We start from the raw sequence: 22,682 nt of genomic DNA on the forward strand, positions 1-22,682 counted from the left end.
CATGGGAAAAAGACTGAGGGTGCAAGAATGAAGAGACAGTCGAGGATCAGTATTTGGGAGGAGAGAAGAAAAGGTGGGAGGCCAGACAGGAGCTGAAGAGCAGACTACAGACGCTGCAGGTGTGGAGACCACAGCTTTAAGACATCCCCACCCTCCAACCCCCCCGCTGGTAGCTTCCATCTCTACATACACGTGTTTTTAGCTGTGTCCCCTTACCTCAAGGCTGTCACTCAAAGCCAGTGTTTATTCTTGCTCTGGGCCACAGGTTCAGGCTCCTTCTCTTTCCAGGAGGAAAGCCCCTTCTCATGATCCCTGAAGATAGAAAGGGAATATACAGGCTCTGTCATTCACATCAAAATCTAAGACAACATGGACTTAGTGACTATAAATTAATGACAGAGCCTGTGACCAGCACCACCAGAGCCCCTGCTGCCAAGAGGCTACCCAAGAACACCATGACCTCATCTTGCTTATCAACTTCTCCCTCACTCTCGCCCGCACGGTGTGACAGGTGAACCCCCAGCCGCACGCCTTCGAGGGCAGGGACTGTCACATTTATCTTTCAGTCCCCTGAGGGATCTGCCCAGGGCTTGTCACACACATTTGTTGAATTAAATTGAATTGTCACGTTCAAAGCAGTCTCTGAGTTGGCTGCCCCTCTGCGTCAATGAAGGTCCCAATGCCCAAAATGTTTTTAGAATTCAGCTCTGGAATTACCTTCCAAGGAATATAAAAAGGATCAGTCGCATTAATTTATATCTATATAATATTTTTTTTGTCCCAAATGACATTTTCTCAGAGTGGTAGCCAGCCTCAGAGATGGCCCGCTGGTATTCACACTCTCGGGTATTCCCCTCCCACATCGGACCAGGGTTGGTCTGCGTGATTAATAAACTATGCAGAAGTGATGCTATATCCCTTTCAAAATTAGCTAATAAAAGACTGTGCCTTCTGTCTTGGGTGCTCTGTTGCTTGTTCATTCTCCTCTCTCTCTCTCTCTCTCTCTCTCTCATCATGTTCTCTGGCAGAAGCCAGCTGGCATGTTTTGAGGACATTCAGACAGCCCAGTGGAAAGGCCCATATGGTAGGAAACCAAAGCCCTCATTCCAATAGCCCCTGAAGAACTGAGGCCTGCCAACCACCACGTGAGTAACCTTGGAAGTGGATTCCTCAGTCCCAGCTAAGCCTTCAGATGAGATCACAGCCACAATCAACATCTTCTCTACATCATTTTAGAGACCTTGAGCCAGAAACACCCAGCTTGGCTACTTCCAGGTTCCTGACCCTCAGAAACTGTGAGCTAATAAATGTTTGCTGTTTTAAGCTGCTAAGTTTTGTGGTAATTTGACACGTAGCAATAGATGACTAATGCACCCAAGTTGGCTATTAATCTGATTAACTGAATTTATTTCCAAAATTAAATCCAAGAGCACATGTTTTCCATCACTACAGAGATTCAAAAGAATGAGCCCTAGACTTGGAAGATAATTCCTAAAAAAATTGTTCAAAAATGTTCTCAGCAGTGGTCACATTTTTAGAATAACTGTATTTCTCCCCAAGTGGCACATTGGAGGGGGTCTAAACTCAGGCCCTTTTTTAAGCAAGCCTCAGATTGTAAGCTTTAGTACTTCAAATAAATTCGGAAAAAGCCTAAGGATGGTCAGACACTGAGCTCAATGAAACATTAATATCTGTGTTATTCATTTTCATGGAGAACTCTGATCAGAGGGTAAATTTCACAACTCTTCTGTAAAGCAGCATGAAAAAAACAGAGGCTTTAGAGTCTGACAGATCTGTCTCTAAGTCCTGTCTCTGCCCCTCTCTACCTGGATCAAAGTCCTACGTTGGCCGTGTAGCCTTGGACAAGTTACAGAAACTCATTAAACCTCAGTTTGCCCATCTACAAAATGGGAAGGAACATAGTGTTGCCTCTCAAGATGGTTGTGAAGCTGAAGGAGAAAACTGTCAAGCAATTAGTAGAGAGTATTTTGTGTCTACAACAAACAACATGAGTTGTTACTCATTTCTTCTGTGTCAGCAGATAAGACACCTGGTTTACAGTGCTCTCATGAAGGTTAAATGAGAAAAGTGATCGTAAAAGGGAGAAACTAAATAACTGTTAGTTCTGTCTGCTTGCTCAAAAGTACAGTTGAGGTTGGAGGGCAAAGAGAAGTTGAAAAGAGTTTGGATTTTTCAGAAAATGCTCCAGATTGGGACAGGAGGCAGGTGAGTGCTGATTTCCTCAGCTAGATTTGATATTTTGATTCCTGACAAATTTTAAGTGAGTTTTGATGCCTCAAAGTTAGCTTTTCAATGATTTGCAAAGCTGGTTTATGGAGGACTGTTCTTTTTTTTTGCATTTTCCCTTAAAATATTTTGCATTTCAGGGGTTTATCTCTTATGACATGACTTCAGCGGAGTCTGGCTTGATCAGAAAAGGATGTGTTCGGTGTCCTACAGAAGAAAACAGGAACACTTAGCAAGTGACCGTTCATAAAATGGCTCACTTTTTGATCTGTCAGGAGTGAGACCTGTAACGCAGTAACAGTCATAAGGCAGGCCCCCTCTGCCCACTTCCGGAATTTTTTTATTACTTATTTTTTTATTTTTTTATTTTATTTTTATCTGGAATTTTTTTATTACTTAATTATTTTTATTACTGATGCCACAAATACGCTTTTCCAGGAAGGAAGCAGTGAGAGATCACCAAAGAGTTTTGCTGCCATCAGCTCCAATAGAAAAAATCCTCCTATCTACCTATTTTACCAATAGGTAGAAATGTTTCCTAAGCCATAGAACACTAACTCAATCCCACTTCCAATGAGAGACCACTTAAGAAGGGGAAAAAAAGAAAGCCCTCCCTCCCCGAAGCAAGATTCTTAATGGGATGGTCACCTCTGCTCTTATGGCTGGAGGATTACAGAATTCAGCCCCAGCCAGTCAGATGAGGTTTAGTCCAGATCCTTCCACCTACACATTGTTTCATACCTGGCTCCTAAAACTGGTCGTGCACCCAGGAGGGAACAAGCGTGCTCAAGCTGGGGGACCCTCTTATGGTAAAAACCAACACCTGTCCTGCCTAACTGGCAGAGATGTTGGGACACGAAATGGAATCATATATGGAAAGGCTCTGCATAAATATAGAGTGGCCTAAATGAAGAGTTGTAACATTATTGCCTACTGTTAAGAAAGGAGCAAAAGCAAATGTTTATTTTCTGTGGTTTCTGTAATTGTTCAAAGCTTATGTACAGATATTTCTAGTTTTAAATGACTCCTTGATAGAGAGCTTCAATATGAAGTTGATTCATACACACACACACACACACACACACATATATATATATGTATATTAAAAAGAACGGATCTCAACTTACCAAGCAGATAACTGTTTCTTGATGTAGAGGATCCCAAGATATCTCCCAAAACCATCTAAGTAAATGTAGGCATTAGTATGTATCAGCACATGAAAGAGAGGAAAAGGAAGGACACTGCAAAATATGCAAATATTGTCAGGAGGACTCAGATGTATTATATAATTTATTTTTAATGAAATAAGGTAATACATTAAATAACTTTATATGGTATTGAACATGTAATGTCTAAAAAAGCATGTGGGGAAAAGCAACTTACATGAAGTTTAAATTGTCTAAAAACGTTTCCACTAGACTCAAAATGACCCCCAATTGTTTTGTGGACGAGAAAGACGGAACCTCGTTATATGGACTTGCAAATCAACTGTGTTTAGGTCAAATTTGTGAGTTTTCTCTCTATGAAGTCCCCATATGTGTTCAATTAAAAAAAACAAAAAGCGTGCATGAGTAGTCTTCATGAAGCCACTGAAAGCCCATAGTCACAAAGTAAGGTGGCTGCGTGACTCACAACCTTTCTACAAGGTGTCTGGGCCACCTACCTGTTACCCTCTCCATCGTGAACAGTCAGTTAGCCTGCTGGCTTTTGTCAGAGTGATTGGTCTAGCAGGTGGCACAGTTTAGTGGGGGAAAGAATAATCTTTTCAATAAACGGTGCTGAGACAACTGGATATCCACATGCAAAAGACTGAGGCTGGACCCCTTCCTAATCAAAATGGACCATGCATCTAAATGTAAGAATCACACAAACAACAAAAGAAAAAAAATGGATCAATTGGACTTCATTAAACTTTAAAACTTTTGTTCTTCAAAATGCACCATAAAGAAAGTAAAAAAAAAAACCTCACAGATGGGAGAAAATATCTGCAAATTGTGTATCTGATATGGAACTTATATACAAAATATATAAAGAAGTCTTACTACTCAACAAAAAAAGACAAATAACCCAATTTAAAATTTGGCAAAGGAACTTTTTTTCTTTTTTGGCCACTTTGCACAGCTTGCAGGATCTTAGTTCCCCAACCAGGGATCAAACCTGCGTCCTCGGTGGCAGTGAAATCACGGAGTCCCAACCACTAGACCGCCAGGGAATTCCGACAAAGGATTTGAGTAGACGTTTTTCCAAAGAATATATACAAATAGTCAATCATTGCTCATTAGGAAAATGCAAATCAAAACAATAATGATGCACCACTTCACACCCACTAGAATGGCTAAAATTAAAAAGACAGACAATGATAAGTGTTCATAAGGATGTGAAGAAACTGGAACCCTCATACATTGCTGGTGGGAATGTAACATGGTACAGCTATTATGGAAAACAGCGTGGCAGTTTCTCAAAAAGTTACACACAGAGTTACTTTACGCCCCAGAAATTCCACTGATAGGTAAATACCCAAGATAAATAAAAATATATGCCCACACAAAAACTTGCACGTGAATGCTCACAGCATCATTATTTACAATAGTCAAAAAGTAGAAACAGGGACTTCCCTGGTGGCGCAGTTAAGACTCCACGCTCCCAATGCAGGCGGCCTGGGTTCAGTCCCTGCTCAGGGAACTAGATGCCGCATGTCGCAACTAAGAGTTCTCGTGTCGCAACTAAGGAGCCCGGCAGCTACAACCAAGACTCAGTGCAACCAAATAAATAAATAAATAAATAATTTTTTTTAAAAAAAGAGCTATGTATAAAAAAAAATAGAAACAACCCCCATTTTGATCAACTAATGAATGGATAAATTAAATGTGGCTTATCCGTACAATGAATTATTATTCAACAATGAAAAGTACTGATACATGCTATAACAGGTATGAACCTCCAAACATGCTAACTAAGATAAACCATTCACAAAAGAACACATATTGTATGTTTCTATTTATATGAAATGGCTGGAAAAGGTAAATCTATAGACAAAGAAAGTAGATTAGCGGTTACTAAGGGCTGGAGAGAACGAGGAACAGGGTGAGGGGTCTTAGGGTTTCTTTTCCGGATGACAAAGTGTTCATGATTTAGATAGTGATGAGAGTTGTACAACCTTATGAACATACTAAAAACCACTGAACTGTACACATTAAAGGGATGAATCGTATGGTCTGTGAATTATTGGGTTGGCTAAAAAGTTCGTTCGGCTTCTTCTGTAACATCGTATGGAAAAACCCGAACCAAATTTTTGGCCAACCCAATTTATTTCAATAACAGTGTTATTAAAAAAAAAAAATGGGACACATGACCTAAGATAGGACAACGGGAATAATACCAAGAGGTATCTCCAGCTGGAGCTAGAGAGAAGTGCTCTGTTTCCTCCTAAGTTTAGAGGATATGAATCTGGAGTGGCTTGCAGTCTTGCCTCCAGCTACAAGGAGAAAACTCATCTGCAGTAAGGGGAGGAGGGACGGAGAAGGAAAAACATGAATGTGGCCCAGATAGTGTTGACAGTCGCCAGATTGAGTTGTCCAAGAGGACAACTCCTTCCTCTCCTTTCTGGGAACGTGAGCCAGGGAATTATCTCATTTTGGCTTAGGTCGCTTCTAGTTGAATTTCTATCATTTGAAATGGGAGAGAGTAAATAAATGAAAGGCCTGTAACTCTCCTCCCCCGAGTCCAGAATTCCTGTTCACTCTTCCTCAGTTTCTCCTTTTGCACTGTTTTGGGTCTCATGGCTGAAACTCTAGCCAAACCTCATCCCATCCACTTGAAATCAGAAGGATTTGTCCAAAATCAAGTCCATTCATCATCCTACAGATGTTAGCATTTCGTCGTGTCGTTGACTGAAGTACCACATAGAAATCGTTTATCCTCTACATGCTTCTTTTTCAAAATTAAAAAAGTAAAAATAAAAACTGCCCATAATTTAAATATTTATTTGGTTAAGAGAGAATATTAGCAATTTTAGAAATGTATTTGCTCAAATCTTTTTACAAAGCATTTATACTTATTAAAATTATGTAGTGGAAAACCTGAATGTTTTTATATGAGACACTTTCTCTCATTGTATGCTTACTAGATATTTTCCATTTGAGCTAAGTCCTATTTCGTAATAATTAGGATGTTTGGTCTTGCTCTCCATGGCTTCCATCTTTCTTCACATTATATTCCTTCCTCTGGAAATTCCTTTACTATCTACATATGTTTTTCAAGTGGCCTTTATGTTCATTACTCTGGGATATTTTTTTTCAGTTTTCTTTCTTTTATTCCCTACTTCCAACAATGATTTATTTGTTCTATGTCTAAATTCATTCCAGTCAATTGTCTTTCATGTTTGTAGTATCATCATTTATTTCACTGAAAATGGTTAACAGCTGTCGTCTAATTTTTTTTCTGTTTCATGTAAGAAATCTATTTTAGAGTTGCCAGGAATTACTTTAAATCTCCATCTGCTTTCTTCTCCTTCTTTCGAATTGCAGAATCCTTTAATTTAAGGAATTTTTTCTTTGCTCATCATCCTTTATGATCTCCTAGTCTTTGAGGCAAAGCAACCTGGGAGTTTATTTTAAAATCTTGTTTGTTTCCGGGACTAACTTAACTTAGTATCAGAGTCTTCTTACAAAACGTGGGACTGGAAGAAAAGTGAGTAGTCTTCAGTCTGCAGTTAGAAAGTTGCAATAGGTTTGTGGGTTGTGCAAACAATCAGAATCAACTTTCCAAATCAACTTTCCATCTCTTTCCAAAGAGATGGAAGAGGGGTTAAATTAGGGGGCCACTTATTAACTTCAAATGTGTTAAAGGTCATAGAAGAACAGGCATCCATTTCTCTCGACATTCACCACTAACTCCTAGCTCTACTTGGCACTCTCTCTCACCTGCCCTGCCAGCCTCCCAGTGCCCCCATCCATTCTTACCTAGTTCCAGTCTGTTCTTCATCTATTCTGTCACTTCCCTACTTATAACCCTTGACTAGCCCCAAGCCAAGGCTCCTTGACATGACCCATGAGGTCCACCTTGACCAGGCTGGTGTCCTCTCCAGCCCCACCCTTATGCCTCTCTTCTCGTATTTTTGGATTTCTGTCCATTTGTACCCATCAGCTTAGCTTCCCTCACACATCAGGGAACTCAGTCAGGCTCTCCCCTGTGCTGGGAATCTCCTCATCCTTCCCCTCCACACCCTGTGCCCTTTGTCCTGAGGTCACCCACCCTTCAGCCCCCCAGGGAAAGCTCGCTCTGACCCCACACGCTATTGCATCCTCTTGCTACGTGCTCCTGAAAGCTTGCCTGGTAGCCAGGGTAACCCCTGCTTAATGGACACTCCCAGACTCATCCACAAACCCCACAAGAGCCAGAGCAGTGCTTCTCTTGCTCTCCACTGTCTCCTAGCTTCCCCCATGCAAACCACAAAATCAATACGCACAAGATGCTTGTGACATGATGCTTGGTCCCTGTCACTTCTGGGTTAGCTTGGCCAGGCGTGGGCCACTGTGTCAGCTGTGAAGCATGCCTTACATCCTGGATACTTTACTGGAGTCGAGGCCCTGGGTACCTGAACTAGCATCAAGGAGATAGGATCCAGAAATCTCCTGGGGATTGACCCTCAAAAGTTGCCAGTGAGAACGAGATTGATCAATAACCTTATGCTCAACTGAACATTTTTGCAAAATTCTCCTTCCAACAGTGAAAACACCCCTGCAACAGGAGTTTCTCACTCCTTCCTAATTCTAAAATGGACTCCCATACAAAATATGGAAGTCCTGGGTATGTTCATAATAGAGGAACATTACTTTTATGTGTAATTCTTGAAGTTGAAATTGTATACTCTTTTCATGTAATTTTCACTACAGATTTAAATCTTGAAAAAATTAATAAAAATATACGTAGAGAAAGATGTCATTGGACAGATTTGGCTGTATAATGGTAGAAACAATTTTTAAGTAGCAGTCAAAGATATTATCCATTATGAATAAACAAATAATGTAATAGTTATGTTTTTATCCCAAATTAGAGTCTAGAAGCTTCCTCCTCATATCATATTCTTGACAATCTCTTCCTCATTTTTCTTGTATTCATTCAAGTATTGACTGAACATCTACCCTGTATCAAACCTTGTCCTAGATGACAAAACACACATTCCCTGCCCTCATTTGATGTACATTCCAGTAAGGAAAGCAGTCAGTACACAGACAAATAAGTAATATAATTCCAAGTCAGAAATGTATATATACTGATTTCACAGTATTATTGCAGATGAATATCAGTGCAATTGAAGGAAAAAAGATGTGTCCTGCCATTTGCCAAGCATCTATTACGTACCAGATTCTGGACCAGATCTTTCATGCCCATCCACTTCCTTGGTTTTCTCAACTTCCTATCGGGTGGTCTCTATTACTGGCATTTAACAGATGAAGAAGCTTCAGATCATGGAGATTAAATCTCCTGACCTAGGTTGCAGAGCTGGTAAATGAACACTGATGTATCAAAAATGCCCCTCTTGGGCTTCCCTGGTGGCGCAGTGGTTGACAGTCCGCCTGCCGATGCAGGGGACACGGGTTCGTGCCCCGGTCCGGGAAGATCCCACATGCCGCGGAGCAGCTGGGCCCGTGAGCCATGGCCGCTGAGCCTGCACGTCCGGAGCCTGTGCTCCGCAACGGGAGAGGCCACAACAGTGAGAGGCCCGCGTACCGCAAAAAAAAAAAAAAATGCCCCTCTTCATGCCACTAAACCACAGAGGCAGTGAGATGCATACTTAGATCTAAAACTTTGAAGATTTGCTCATTGTTATTTTAAGCTCACATCCTAAATCTTAGGAAAAGAGAGAGAATTGGAAGAAGTAAGGGATATTGAACATGAGGTTGCAGGTGTAAAAGGGAGATGCCAGCTGAGTCAGCAGAGCTATACCTGAGTGATGCTCCAGCTACTCTGTCACACCGGCCTGCCTGTCACAGACCCACACAGACCCTAAGAGGTAGGTGCTGTCCCAAAGGATGCCAAGCCCCTGCACCTACCTCTTCACTGCTGTTAGACTCGGAGGAGCTGGAGGACCACTGGCAGCGAACCCACACGTCCTGCACCTGCTCAGCAGACACCCACACGGTGCTTCTGCAAGCAACTGCTGGCTGGAAAAGGGGAAGCAGTGAGTTCCATGCCCGGCAGCTGGTAGAAATGGTTAGGACCTATCTAAGAAATCAGGCAACACCATAGGGCTTGACGCAATCATGCAGACAGAAAGGAAAAATTCACAGAGACATTTCATTTTTCCAAAATGAAAATTTCTCAAGACCTAAGCAGAAACAAATGATGACTTAAATATCTCTTAGGCTTTTGCTACATTACAAGTCCTGAGGGAAAGAAGATGTTCCCTTCCTGAGCACTGAGTGGGCTCCCTCGAATGGCTTTCCTTTTGAACAACAAGAAATGGGAAGATCTCCCAAGGACCCTGCTCTGCTCTCCCTTGGCCTCAGATTTCATTAGAAACAAATGCTAGTGACACTTGGGTTTGGGACCTTTGTGAAACAGAGCCACAGCGAAAAGTCTCACGAAACAACAAAACAACGGGTCCTCTTTTCAGGATTGACACCCCTGTGTAACGACCCAGACATCACAACGATAAAGTAACAAAACCCTGAGACCTCGTACAACTGAACGAGAACGCCTCGGACAGTGAATTTGGGGTGCCTCCCATCCCTGGGATTAACCAAGCATGGGGCCATGTGCTGGTCACTGGGGAGATGAAACTGACCACGCTGTGGTCCTGACCCCCATGGAGCCCCAGCTGGTGGAGGAGACAGATGTTATACAACAGTCAACTATAAAACAGTGCACCTCGCACCAGAAACACAGCTGGCATTTTAAATTCATTTAAAATAGAATTTGAAATGTCTCTGGGATTTGTCTTGGCTATTGGCCTCTTCGTATTCACTTTGCCTGGAACCATCATTATCCCTATTTTTAAATAGGAAAGCTGAGAAAGCTGAGGCAGCAGGAGTTAAATAATTTGCCAGGATTACTCAGGACCGTGGACTCCAAGAGCTCGAGTCCTCGACCACTGAGTCACGCCGCCCCTGCCCAGGGGACAGCGTGGACACAGTTAGTGGTGCCTCCCAGGGTGTCCAGATGCCAGGCAGTGGCCAAGCCCTTGGTGTGGCTTTGAATCAGGTCCCGGCGATGTAGGAAGACAGGTGCTCCCTTGCGTTGTTTTCTGGGCTGGTGGCCTTTCCCCCGACTCTTACCACGTAGTAGCCCCTCTGGAAGTCACAGGTGGCGGGGTCTTCCCCAGAGCCCCTCCTGCACGTCGTCTCCCGGATGCGGAGCTCTATGTCCATGGTCAAGCTGTCCTCATCCAGGATATTGACCTTCATGAAAACAAAGCGTCAGTCTGCCACAGATGTGTTTCTGAAGGTCACACGCTAGGAATGTGTCTCCTTGCACAAGGAGAGAAAGGGACAGAACACCACACCACTAAAGCTTTCAATTGTCGTGGCAATCACCCAGTTCCACGCCCTCATTCTGAAGACCAGGGGAAGAAGTGCTTTACCGAAGGCTCACAAGACTTTACTGAGACAATAGGACCAGAACTTGGGTGTCCTGCCTCCACGCTAAGCACTGCTGCTAATGACTTACATTTATGACGAATCCTCGGGATTTACAGATTCCGTATTTGCAAATTTGCCTACTTGCTAAAATGTACATCTAACCCCAATCAGTACCGGGTGCCCTCACGGCCACTCATGAAGACACGCTGGGCGGCAAAGAACTTGAGTCGCCAGATGCACGCGCTCCCGACCGGGGTCAGATGAGGTGATGAAAGGCTCAGGCTCTTTGCCTCAGCAGCCAGACCGTACACAGTCAATTTCATGGTCTATTGTGTGTCACGGTTTTCTCATTTTTGTGCTTTTCCTTGGTGATTTTGCTGTTTAAATTGGCCCCCAAGACTAGTGCTGACAAGCTGTCTAGTTTCCTAAGCACAGGAAGGCTATGATGTGCCTGACGGAGAAAATACATGTGTTAGCTGAGCTTTGCTCAGGCCTGAGTGACAGCGCTGGTACAGTGAGCTCAATGGTAACGAGTCACCATATATATTAAATAAGTCTTTAAGTGAAAACACACATAAAACAAGGGCACATATTGATCAGTTAACCGAAATATTGTGACCAGAGGCTCTCAGAAACCTCACCCTGAATTTCCCCAGGATAAACGGCTCAGGATTCACTAAACCAGCTTTCACAGAATCTTTATGGAATGTAACCGCCGCAAATAACAAGAATCAACTTATTTTAAGTGTCAACGTACGTATGAGATTCAGATTTAATACCTAATATGTAAAAATTATCAATGACCAGGGTCATAAATAATGGCAAGGCTGAGTTTTTAGTCCTACTTGTTTTTAGAAAACTCTACTTGTATCAGCACTCTTCATCCTGCGTCAGAAAGAGACATAAAGACCCCTCCATCCCGAGCTTGGAGCTAGCCACTTATTTCCAAAGCAAAAGCAAGGTATTTTAAGTGTCATTTTCTTAAAAGAATGCTCCATACTTTCTTAATAATTCCTGAAATAAGTAAGTAGCAAGTACATCTCTGCTGTACAGTGTTATCCAGCCCCGCTTCCCGGTTGATCAGTTCGGATCTATGAATAAGATTACACAGCTTTCCACTCCTTTCCACCAAGGGTGGGATACTGGGGGTACCTTCCAAACTTCCTGATGAGTGTGCTGTTCCGATGACAGGGACATCTCCTGACTTACTAAATGCCCACTGTGTGTGCTGCACCAGAAGCACAGCCGAGAAGACCCCACGGAGCTTAGATTCCACCTGGGGCAGGGTGGTGGGCACCACACAGCAAACACACTAAAGAAAACTGAACAAGGACCTTCCAGATGGCTATAGAGTTAAGAGTAAAAAAGCAACGTGGCAGTGGGGATGGAGAGCAGGTAGTTTAGACGAGGCGCCTGAGAAATCCTCCCAAGGAAGGCATATTTAAGCTGGGACTTAAAGGATGGGAAGGAGCCCATCGTGTGAGGAAAAAGCAGAGCCGATGTCCTGGGGCAGAACAAGCCCAGCGGTCGTGGTGAAGCAAAATGAACAAGAGGAAAACCAAACACCCTGAAGGTGGAAAGGAGTGCGCCAGATAGTTCATGGTCCCGTAGCCCGTGGGAACGAGTTTTGACTTCATTCTCATTGCAATGAGAAGTTCTCAGAGGCTTCGAAGAGGTAAGATCTGAGTCACCATGGCCGCTACAAAGAGAGCACACGGGGGCAGGGACAAGATGGCAGCAGGGAGGTGGGCTCCACGGCCCGACCCCACCCCAGGCTCCAAAAACTCCTTCCTTTTGAGCTCTTGAGCCCATCCTTTGGCAAATTTGAGTCAACCCACACATTCACCTACTGCCCAGTGGGGAGAGAGGTGGTGACAGCACTGTGATAGTCGGTGTGACCGCTTTCAGGCAGGGAGTAACGGGATAGTTTGCTTTGGAAATAAGTGGCCACAGCTCCAAGCTCGGGATGGGGGCGTCTTTGTGTCTCTTTCTGACGCAGGATGAGGAGGGCTGATACAAGCCGAGTTTTCTAAAAACAAGTAGGATTAAAAACTCAATCTTGGGCTTCCCTGGTGGCGCAGTGGTTGAGAATCTGCCTGCCAATGCAGGGGACACAGGTTCGAGCCCTGGTCTGGGAGGATCCCACATGCCGCGGAGCAACTGGGCCCGTGAGCCACAACTACTGAGCCTGCACGTCTGGAGCCTGTGCTCCGCAACAAGAGAGGCCGCGACAGTGAGAGGCCCGCGCACCGCGATGAAGAGTGGCCCCCGCTAGCCGCAACTAGAGAAAGCCCTCGCACAGAAACGAAGACCCAACACAGCCAAAAATTAATTAATTAATTAATTTTTTAAAAACTCTGAGATTTAAAAAAACTCATCCTTGCCATTGTTTATGACCCTGTTTACTGATCATTTTTACATATTAGATATTAAATCTGAATCTCTTAAAAAAATTAAAAACTCTTCAGCTGGAGCGCATCAAGCAGGCTCTCCCTGCCAGCCCCACCCCCCCCCCATCATGCTTCCACAATTTCTTAAAGCAACCTGATGAAAGCAAACTGGCAGGACAAAAGCTTAGTTTAAAAGATGAAAATGCAGGGGGTTTGCGTACTGATAATTTTAACTGTGAGATGATTTTGCAAACTTTTTGCATCTCTAAGCACTTTTAAGCACCCTTTCCAGAATATGGAGAAAAGTCAAATAACTCTGCTTTTTCATTTGAATTCACTTTCAGCCAGTGAATTTCTGCTCTGTGTTCTTTGAAAAATGTGGGACAACCCAAATACTCAACCCTAAGGAATCAACTGGAGAAAATCCCAAACCCAGCGTTACGGCTGAAATAAATCATGGTCCTTTACAGTCGGTGTTACAGTGTGGTCCTGTTTTTTTAAAAAATATATATTTTATACCCACATATGAAGAGAAAAAAATCCAAAAAGACATCCTGCCACATGTTCATAGTGGGTGTCTCAGAGGGCTGGATAACGAATGTTACTCTTGGTTTTCTCTTTCTTGTTGTATCCTGTGACTGTTTATAATGAGTATATTTTGATTTTTTTATTTCAAAAAGAAATAAAAATATACAAGCCATAAAATACTCATAACAGTTCCTTTTGGAGAGTACAATGTTTAATGTTATGTGTCAGTTTAGCTGGGCCACAGTGTCCAGAGCTCTGGTCAAACATTGATCTGGATGCTTCTGTGAAGAGGTTTTTGGATGAGGTTAAAGTGGTGGACTTTGAGGAAAGCAGATTACCCTCCTTCATGTGGGTGGGCCTCATCCAATCAGTTGAAGGTCAGACTAGAGCCGAGACTGACCTTTTTCTCAGCAGGAAGCAATTCTGCCAACAGCCGGCCTTCAGACTTGAACCGCAACGTCAGTTTTTCCCTGGGTCTCCAGCCTGCTGGTCCACCCTGCAGATTTGGGCTTTACCAAGCCTCCACAGTAGTGTGGGCCAATTCTTTAAAATCTATCTCTCCCTGTCTCTGTCTGTCTCTGACTCTGTCCATCTCTTCTCTGCTTCTCTGGAGAAGCCTGACTAACACAGTGATCATTTAGGATTTTCAAACTAAGCCCTTATGATTGGACAAAAAGTAAAGCTCAGGTATAGCTGCCTAGCAAAACGTAGAAAGCCAAAAGGCAAAACGTGCAAAGAGGAAAGGTAAAAATGGACAGAAATGGGCGTAGACACGTAAAGGATCCCAAAGCTTCCGTGGCTTTGCCCCAAATATCCCAGAATCCATCTACTCCTCACCTTCCCCACACTAAGAGCCTCAGTTGCCATAGGTCACCATCTGCTTCCCACAGTTGCTGTCTGGGCTTCCTCCTGGCATCCCGCTCCACACAACAGCTGCAGAGATCTTAGAAGGCCTTCTTGCACTTTATTTAAAACCTCCTCCCAACTACCCGCTGCAGGAGGTCCTCCCACGGCTGGAGGTTCTCGTCACCGAGTGAGTCTTAGCTCAAATACGGCACCTCTGTGGAGACTTCTCTCCCCTCTGACAGCTGCCCCAGCCCAGGCCCAGGCCCATCCATCCCCCTGTTTTATTTTCTCCACAGGACTCCCCACTCTCTGAGACTACCTTCACGTATAGAATTTGCACCCCATTCTCCCTTCATCCCCTCCCCTCCTCTCCCTCCCCTCTCTCTCTGCAGTGGTATCTGAGCTCCATGGGAGCACGGCCTGGTCCAGCCTCTCTGTTCCTCACCCCCAGCACAGGGCCTGTGTCCACCTTTCCTTTCTCTGCTTGTGTACATTGAGGGAACAGTCTGTGTGTGCCTAGTGTCAATGTTGGAACAAGGAAGTCATCGTGGCTGATTCCGTTTCCCCATGCTCTCCCATCCTTTTTAAACCTGGAGCCCAAGAGTTAAGTTACTTACAATCAATTGCAAGAGCATTTGATCCAAGCCCCTGGTAAATCGCAGTGGTTCTTAACCCTGGCTACACATTAGAATGACCAGGAAACATGTAAGAATACGAGCCCCACCCTCAGGGATTGGGATTTAATTAGTCACCATCCTGCCTGGACATCAGGAGTATTTCAATCTCCCAGATGATGCTGATGTGCAGGGGTCGAGAACCACTGGGCTTATGAAGCAAACTCAGGGATAAAGTAGCGGGGCCGGACCCCCCACCCTAAGCCCACTGAACTCTACCCCAAACCTCCTGCACATACACGAACATGACCAAACCACTTATTTCCTTCGGACGTACTCCTAGAAATGAAACTATGAGATCAAATGTTATAAAGATTTGCTATTTTTAATGTTTAACGTGTTTATAAACATGCTTAACAAATTGCACGTTTGCAAAGATAATTTTACCAAATTACATTTTCTCTAGCAGTGTTTGAGATTTCCCTTTCACCTTTCCCCTGGTTATTTTCATTCTGATTTTGTCGGCTGTCGGAGAAGTGACACATTTTTCGCAATGTTTCGAGCTCATTTCTATTACTATTTTGTGAATTGTTTTGTACCCTCAGGGACAGTGATCTGATCTGTTCCCTCATCTCTTTCCTGAGGACTTTGCTTAGCTCTGAGTGGATCTCTCGTGGCTACTGTTATGAAGGGAATTGGCATATTTGGGGCCATCTTCAGGGTGTTTATAGAAGGCATGACTAACGCATACAATAAAGCAAAATGTGAACCACTTCTAAGAAGAAAGACGTATCACCAGGACAGATCAAAGCAGGAGAGTTCTTCCTCCATTGGGAGAAGAAAGGAAGTTTTCATGGAAGGGACATGGTGAATGTAACTTGGCCAACGAATTTGAATAGTGAGAAAAGGCTGGAAAGAAACGAGAATGTGCAGAATTCCAGGTAGCAGAGCAGCGCACGGGAGGCGGAGCGGCATCTCCCTCCTGTGTTCTCACTAAGGATCACACGCCCACATACATAGGTGTGTTTCTTTGCAGGTGCCTGTGTGTCTGGGCTCAGGTGTCTGATACCAAGATGGCCCACGTGCTGGAATGTTCTCTGGATGACTACGCCTCATGCTAGCTCGTCTCCACTGGCCAGATTTCCACGGTGTCAGTAACCGGTTCTCTCGGGACCTGTCCTCATGATCTTATTCACTTAATTAACTACCAACTTTCTTCTGTAGCAAGCACTAGCTAAATTACAAGCAAATCTAAACTCATTTGCAAGCTTGGCAAGGGGACACCGATTGCCCCACACCACGTGGATTTCATTAAGTGCAAAAGATGGAAGCCCAAACAGCCAGTGTACGACGGAGGGGTTCTTCATTCTGCCCAGTCCTCCTCCAGAAGGAACTCGCCCTCTGGCCTGGCAGCTGACCACACGTATCTCGCCGTGCTCTCGCACCACGACAGCCAGGCCAAGTGACCCCAGTCTGGTCACAACAGCCTGGTTCTGGACTAGCTAAAGCATCATCTTCGTGACCTATGACCCAATTAGAAAAGACAACTGGGACAATTCAATTAATTTCCTGGGAATCTGGAAATAAGAAACTGAGCTAGTTTATGAAGGAGCTGGGTCAAGATGAATGTATTGTATTTGGAGACTGGAGCTACGGAGCCATGAGCTGTGTGCCCTTCACAGGAGGAGAGGGGACAAACCAGGTGTGTGCTAAGGTGGTGCCCAGCAGGGATGGGAGAGGTGAGCATGAAGGTGGAGAGGAAGTAATGCCCTTCTGGCCTCTGCGAGGAGGCGGCCGCTGCCTGGACCCCTGGCCATGTCTCCACAGTTCGCAGTTCCCAGGCAGCCCGTCTGCAACGAGTTCTCATTTGCAGGACCAGGAACTTTGTAGAAGCTCCTCACCCCGCATCTTAACCTAAACTCTTAACCTAACCTAAACTCTCCGGCAGGTATTTCTGCTGCCCCCCCACCCCCCTTGCACGGGACGACGAGCAGGAGGTGAAATCACCTGGGGCCCAGCCAGGAGGGAGGCGATCTTCTAGTTTCTCATTTCCTTGGAAGGATAATTCTGTTTCTTTCTTTGCCAATCACGGCCTTAGTCACTGGAAGCCCATGAAAATTCATCTTTTCCCCATTTCCCCAAGCTAACAGGAAACAGACTATTACAAAATTGACAAAGCAAAGTGGATTTCTTTGGCTCAAAAGCCAGAATTTATTTCCTATAAGTATTAGGAGCAGAACTGCTGAACTTGAAAAAGCCTCATTTCTAATAAACAAGCAGTTTTTAATAAAACATCTCAAAAGGAACCATGGGGACTTTGGGTCCAGAAGCAGGATGTGCAGAGGGTAACATCTGGAAATAGGAAATGATGCCAGAGGGAAGAAAAATGCAAGAAGAATCAGTCATCGAAGTAGCTTTGAGAGCTTTACGACAATAATTATAATTAAATCCTTTCTCTATTAAGAAAAAAAAAGAGTGTGAAAGAGATGAGTAGCTATTATCTTTTTAAACCGGAAAATTTTTAACGTGTAACCCAAAAAAGGACAAAAGAAAAAAACCAGAGCAGACATACCAAGACTAGAGCAGACATACCAAGCACTTACTCTTCTAACTGAGCTTCTGAACGCCCGAAACAGATAGGGGCTCAGCGACTGGGAATTCACTTTTGCCACGGAGGCGCTGACAGCTTCCCTCAAGGAAGACGGGTCATAGTCATACACGGGAAAACCTGGACTCATAAACACATGAGGACACAGTGAGACAGGATGCATGGATGAGGACAGCTCTGCATCATCAAGGGCAGGTGGCCTGACCCTGAACTCCTTACCTGCACAGTAGTGGAACCAGTAGTTCGTTCCAAGGACAAACATAATCAGCACCTTCATCACCATCTTCTCCGTTCTGGGAAGGATCATTTCAGTTCCGATCCCAGCAGATTGTGTCTATGTGTTTGGGGGTGACCAGTCGTCCTGAAAGCAGCTCTTTATCCAGTGTGACCTGGCTTGCTCACTCCGACTGAAGCAGACTGCGGCTTCAACAGAGACAATTGATCCTGCAGTCAATATTTACTGCTGCCCTTTTCCTAGGGAAAGGGTACAGTTTGAGGACGCTTTTGAAGTTTGGACCTCAACATGGGACTTTAGCCCGCGGCAAGAGCCGTCAAGAGGCGGGGACTCCGCGTGCACTGTTTGCTAATTTCATCCACATGGACGGCCTATTTCTCTTTATTTTCCTTTCATTTTTGGAGAGAGGGGATGCCACCTTACTTTCAACCAAACAGTTAATTTTACATTTTTGTCCATTTAATTCCCTCTCATATTCCTAAAGATCCTGCAGTTGACTGTTTATAAAAATTGTGTGGTTATTTCATGATCATACTGGAAATTATGACTGGAAAGGAGAGAATTTAATCTGCAGGGCTTAAATATGCCAAACAAGTTCACGTGCAATAAAAAACAGTCTCCGTGTCCACCAACACTCTCTGCTTATGGGCATTTTCACATCTCACTTGGATGATAAGGTATTTGCATACTAATGAGTCTCGTGCACTATAAGATTCCAAGGTAGTTTGTGAATCATTAAAAAGAAGACACACTTTATAGTAAATACAGGTTGTGTTACATGCAACTCATGGTGCTCTCATTCCTTGAATTCAGTATAAGAAGCTGTAGTGTCCTGGGGCTCAGAAATACCTGGATCAGAATCCTGGCTCCATACCTGTGAGGCGTGTACCCTTGGGCATGGTACTAAATGTCTCTGAACCTCAACTCCTTCACCTATAAAGCGGGCATAAATGGTTAGATGTAAAAGCGTATTATTAGTCAGGGAGGCACAGAGAGAGAGAGAGATTGATTTTAAAGAACTGGCTCATGCAATGGTGGAGACTTGGTGAGTCCAAAATCTGCAGCATGGGCTGGCAGGCTGGAGACCCAGGGAAGAGTTACAGTTTGAGTCCAAAGGCCACCTACTGCCACAATTCCTTCCTGCCAAGGAGATCAGTCTGTGTTTATTCCGACCTTCAACTGATTGGGTGAGGCCCACCCACAATACGGAGAGCAATCTGCTTTCCTCAGAGCCCACTGATTTAAGAGTTAATCTCATCTAAACATTATCACAGAAACATCCACAATAATGCTTGACCAAATATGTGGGCACCATGGCCAAGCTGACACCTAAAATTAAGCATCACATAAAAATTAAATAACAAACCCTTGGAAGAATGCTTAGCAAATTAATGGCTCAATAAACAGTAACTGCTGGCAAGAATTCAATTCAATAAATATTTTTTAGTATCTGCTGTGTAAAAGGCAAGAGGTCCAGAGAACATCAAAATAAACGAATCATCTAGGTCACTCTGCTTAAACAAGGCAAATATAAGTGCCAACAAGGGAAGCATAAATTGCTATGAGAATTCTGGGAGAGGGTGGAGACTTTGGCAGTTTGCTCAGTCCTCCTGACTTTGGTGGTCTTGTGTCTCTTTGGTTAACAGATGCAGAAGTGCCCAACAGGAGAGAAGGAGACTCAGGCCAGGAAGAAAGAGCAGACAGGAAACCACTGGGAGAAAACTGCAGCCGTTTGCCAAGGATGTGGTGTGGGGCAGTGATGTTCACCAGAGGCAGGTCGGGCCTTGTTACCGACGTGGAGGAGGAGGAGGGGGGTGGGTGGGGGACAGGGGAGAAGAGATACGGGGTAGATTTAACAAGAAAGATATGCCTTACAGGAAGTGCAGTGATATAAAATTTTAATTACTGCTACTATGTAAGGCAATTTTTAATCAAAATGTTCCCTCTGCTTTGCCTGCCCTCTGCACAAACGTTTAAAATCATGCTTCCGACTTGACATATTGTCTGAATCATCAATATTTACTTCCCTCACCCAAAAGGTGTTCTTCCTACAAGTCTTATTCATCAGCACCTTGGCACAAAGGTGTATTTAAAATCCCCAGAGGGGCTTCCCTGGTGGCGCAGTGGTTGAGAGTCCTCCTGTCGATGCAGGGGACACGGGTTCATGCCCCGGTCCGGGAAGATCCCACATGCCGTGGAGCAGCTGGGCCCGTGAGCCATGGCCGCTGAGCCTGCGTGTCTGGAGCCTGTGCTCTGCAACGGCAGAGGCCACAACAGTGAGAGGCCTACGTACCGCAAAAAAAAAAATAATAATAAATAAATAAATAAAATAAAATCCCCAGAAAATCTCAGTGCCTAAATGCCCATTGGCCCATGCAGCATCTCTGGGTCCAGCAGCTCCTGGCCTCATCTTGGGCCACCTTCTTTCTTGCACACAGGTGTCCTGGAGTTTCCTGACCACCCACCTGAACTTCACACATCCTCTCCCCCTTCTTCAGCTCCCTGCTTCTTCCCTCCTAGCACTTAACACAAGGGCTAGTAATCTTGCTTGTTTGTTTGTTACTTTCTTTCTCCTACAGTAGACTATAAGCTCCATAGGACAGGAAATGCGCCTGTCTCGTTGATGCCATACTGCAGTACCCAGATAGGAACAGGATTAAATATTTGTTGAATGAATGAGTGAATGAATGAATGAGTGAGTGAGCACACTGGGCCTCTCTGAACCTCAATCCGAGTCATTCTGTTTGAAGCCTGCACTGATTTCTGGTGCATAAAATGTACACAAAGCCATGCCTATGAGACGATGATCACTAAGATTTGTGATTCTGTTACTCTTAACCTGGTTTGAACTCAATTCCATTAAAGTCTTCCAGATTCAACTAACCGCACCATCTGGTTCCAAACTTCAGGGTCTCATTAAATGAGCAGTAATAATGAAAGTAATTGCAAAAGAGTATAGGAGATTAAGGAGACAACAATAAAATAATGTTGCCAGCACAGGGCTATTGATTTTGCTTGTAGCTTGTTGATGCAAGGATAGACCATTTTATTTCTCAAATTCATTTGGTTATAATAAACATTGGCACTGGGCAGGCAGAGCAGCCACCAATTAGTGCTAAAAAGCGATTACTACTAAAAATATCTCTGCAGAGCTCCGTCATGTCTGGTAAACCTAGAAGATTAAATAGAAGCCAACCATTGAAATTCAAGCCATAATTATTTCTTCCATTATTCTTTTTCCGATCTGCAGAAATGTACACAGCAATAATTCCAGCAGCTTTCTGCTGCTCTAACAAAAATTATTTAGCTAAGGTGTTAAAAATTCTGTGTCGCCCCACCTCCTTTAGTAGCTCTTTTGAACACTTCAGAGAGGGAGACTCCAGGAATCTGTCCGGTGAGAGGAAGAACTTTGCTCACTTTGATTTACTGGATTTAGCCAGCATTCTGCTCTAGAGATCAGAGAGAGCTTGGAGCCGTGTGGCTGACAGGGGCTTGGTGCTCCGGCCAGGTGTCAGACCTGAGCCTTGGAGGTGCGAGAGCCAAGTTCAGGACATTGGACCACCAGAGACCTCCCAGTCCCACATAATAACAATCGGCCACAGCTCTCTCAGAGACCTTTGTCTCAAAGCTAAGACCGAGCTCCACTCAAGGACCAGCAAGATCCAGTGCTGGACACCCCATGCCAAGCAACTAGCAAGACAGGAACACAGCCCCACCCATTAGCAGAGAGGTTGCCTAAAATCATAATAAGGTTACAGACACCCTAAAACACATCACTGGACTCGGTCCTGCCCACCAGAAAGACAAGATCCAGCCTCATCCACAAGAACACAGGCACCAGTCCCCTCCACCAGGAAGCCTACACAACCCACTGAACCAACCTTGCCCACTGGGGGCAGCCACCAAAAACAACGGGAACTATGAACCTGCAGTCTGCAAAAAGGAGACCCCAAACACAGTAAGTTAAGCAAAATGAGAAGACAGAGAAACACACAGCAGATGAAGGAGCAAGGTAAAAACCCACCAGACCTAACAAATGAAGAGGAAATAGGCAGTCTACCTGAAAAGAATTCAGAGTAATGATAGCAAAGATATCCAAATTCTTGGAAACAGAATGGAGAAAATACAAGAAATGTTTAACAAGGACCTAGAAGAACTAAAGAGAAAACAAACAATGATGAACAACAAAAGAAATGAAATTAAAAATTCTCTAGGAAGAATCAATAGCAGAATAACTGAGGCAGAAGAACGGATAAGTGACCTGGAAGATAAAATAGTGGAAATAATTACCACAGAGCAGAATAAAGAGAAAAGAATGAAAAGAATTGAGGACTGTCTCAGAGATCTCTGAGACAATGTTAAATGCACCAACATTCAAATTATAGGGGTCCCAGAAGAAGAAGAGAAAAAGAAAGGGACTGAGAAAATATTTGAAGAGATTATAGTTGAAAACTTCCCTAATATAGGAAAGGAAATAGTCAGTCAAGTCCAGGAAGTGCACAGAGTCCCATACAGGATAAATCCAAGGAGAAACATGCCAAGACACATATTAATCAAACTATCAAAAATTAAATACAAAGAAAACATATTAAAGCAGCAAGGGAAAGGCAACAAATAACATACAAGGGAATT

At 44.0% G+C, this 22,682-nt stretch overlaps 1 protein-coding gene across 1 annotated transcript; it reads right to left on the reverse strand.

Moving 5' to 3' along the window:
• Window positions 1-226: 226 nt before the first annotated feature.
• On the reverse strand, window positions 227-18,113 carry SPP2 (secreted phosphoprotein 2). Its single transcript, XM_060151218.1, has 7 exons — window positions 18,035-18,113; window positions 17,811-17,935; window positions 10,527-10,649; window positions 9,303-9,413; window positions 3,375-3,429; window positions 2,490-2,531; window positions 227-318 (listed from the first exon to the last, which is right to left on the reverse strand). The coding sequence occupies exons 1-7, from the start codon at window positions 18,096-18,098 to the stop codon at window positions 227-229; spliced, it is 612 nt and encodes a 203-aa protein (XP_060007201.1). The 5' UTR covers window positions 18,099-18,113.
• Between the last annotated feature and the right edge of the window lie 4,569 nt (window positions 18,114-22,682).

This window comes from Lagenorhynchus albirostris, chromosome 6, assembly GCF_949774975.1.
Source record: "Lagenorhynchus albirostris chromosome 6, mLagAlb1.1, whole genome shotgun sequence".
NCBI classification, from domain to species: Eukaryota; Metazoa; Chordata; class Mammalia; order Artiodactyla; family Delphinidae; genus Lagenorhynchus; species Lagenorhynchus albirostris.

What these genes read in the sequence shown, in the direction of transcription:
- SPP2 (XM_060151218.1), bottom strand. Translation starts at nt 18,098, where the DNA reads ATGGTGATGAAGGTGCTGATTATGTTTGTCCTTGGAACGAACTACTGG. An exon ending in CTGGTTCCACTACTGTGCAG is followed by an intron (nt 17,936 to 18,034) that starts GTAAGGAGTTCA and finishes TTATGAGTCCAG; the next exon opens with GTTTTCCCGTGTATGACTAT. An exon ending in TCCAGAGGGGCTACTACGTG is followed by an intron (nt 9,414 to 10,526) that starts GTAAGAGTCGGG and finishes CCCCTTTTCCAG; the next exon opens with CCAGCAGTTGCTTGCAGAAG.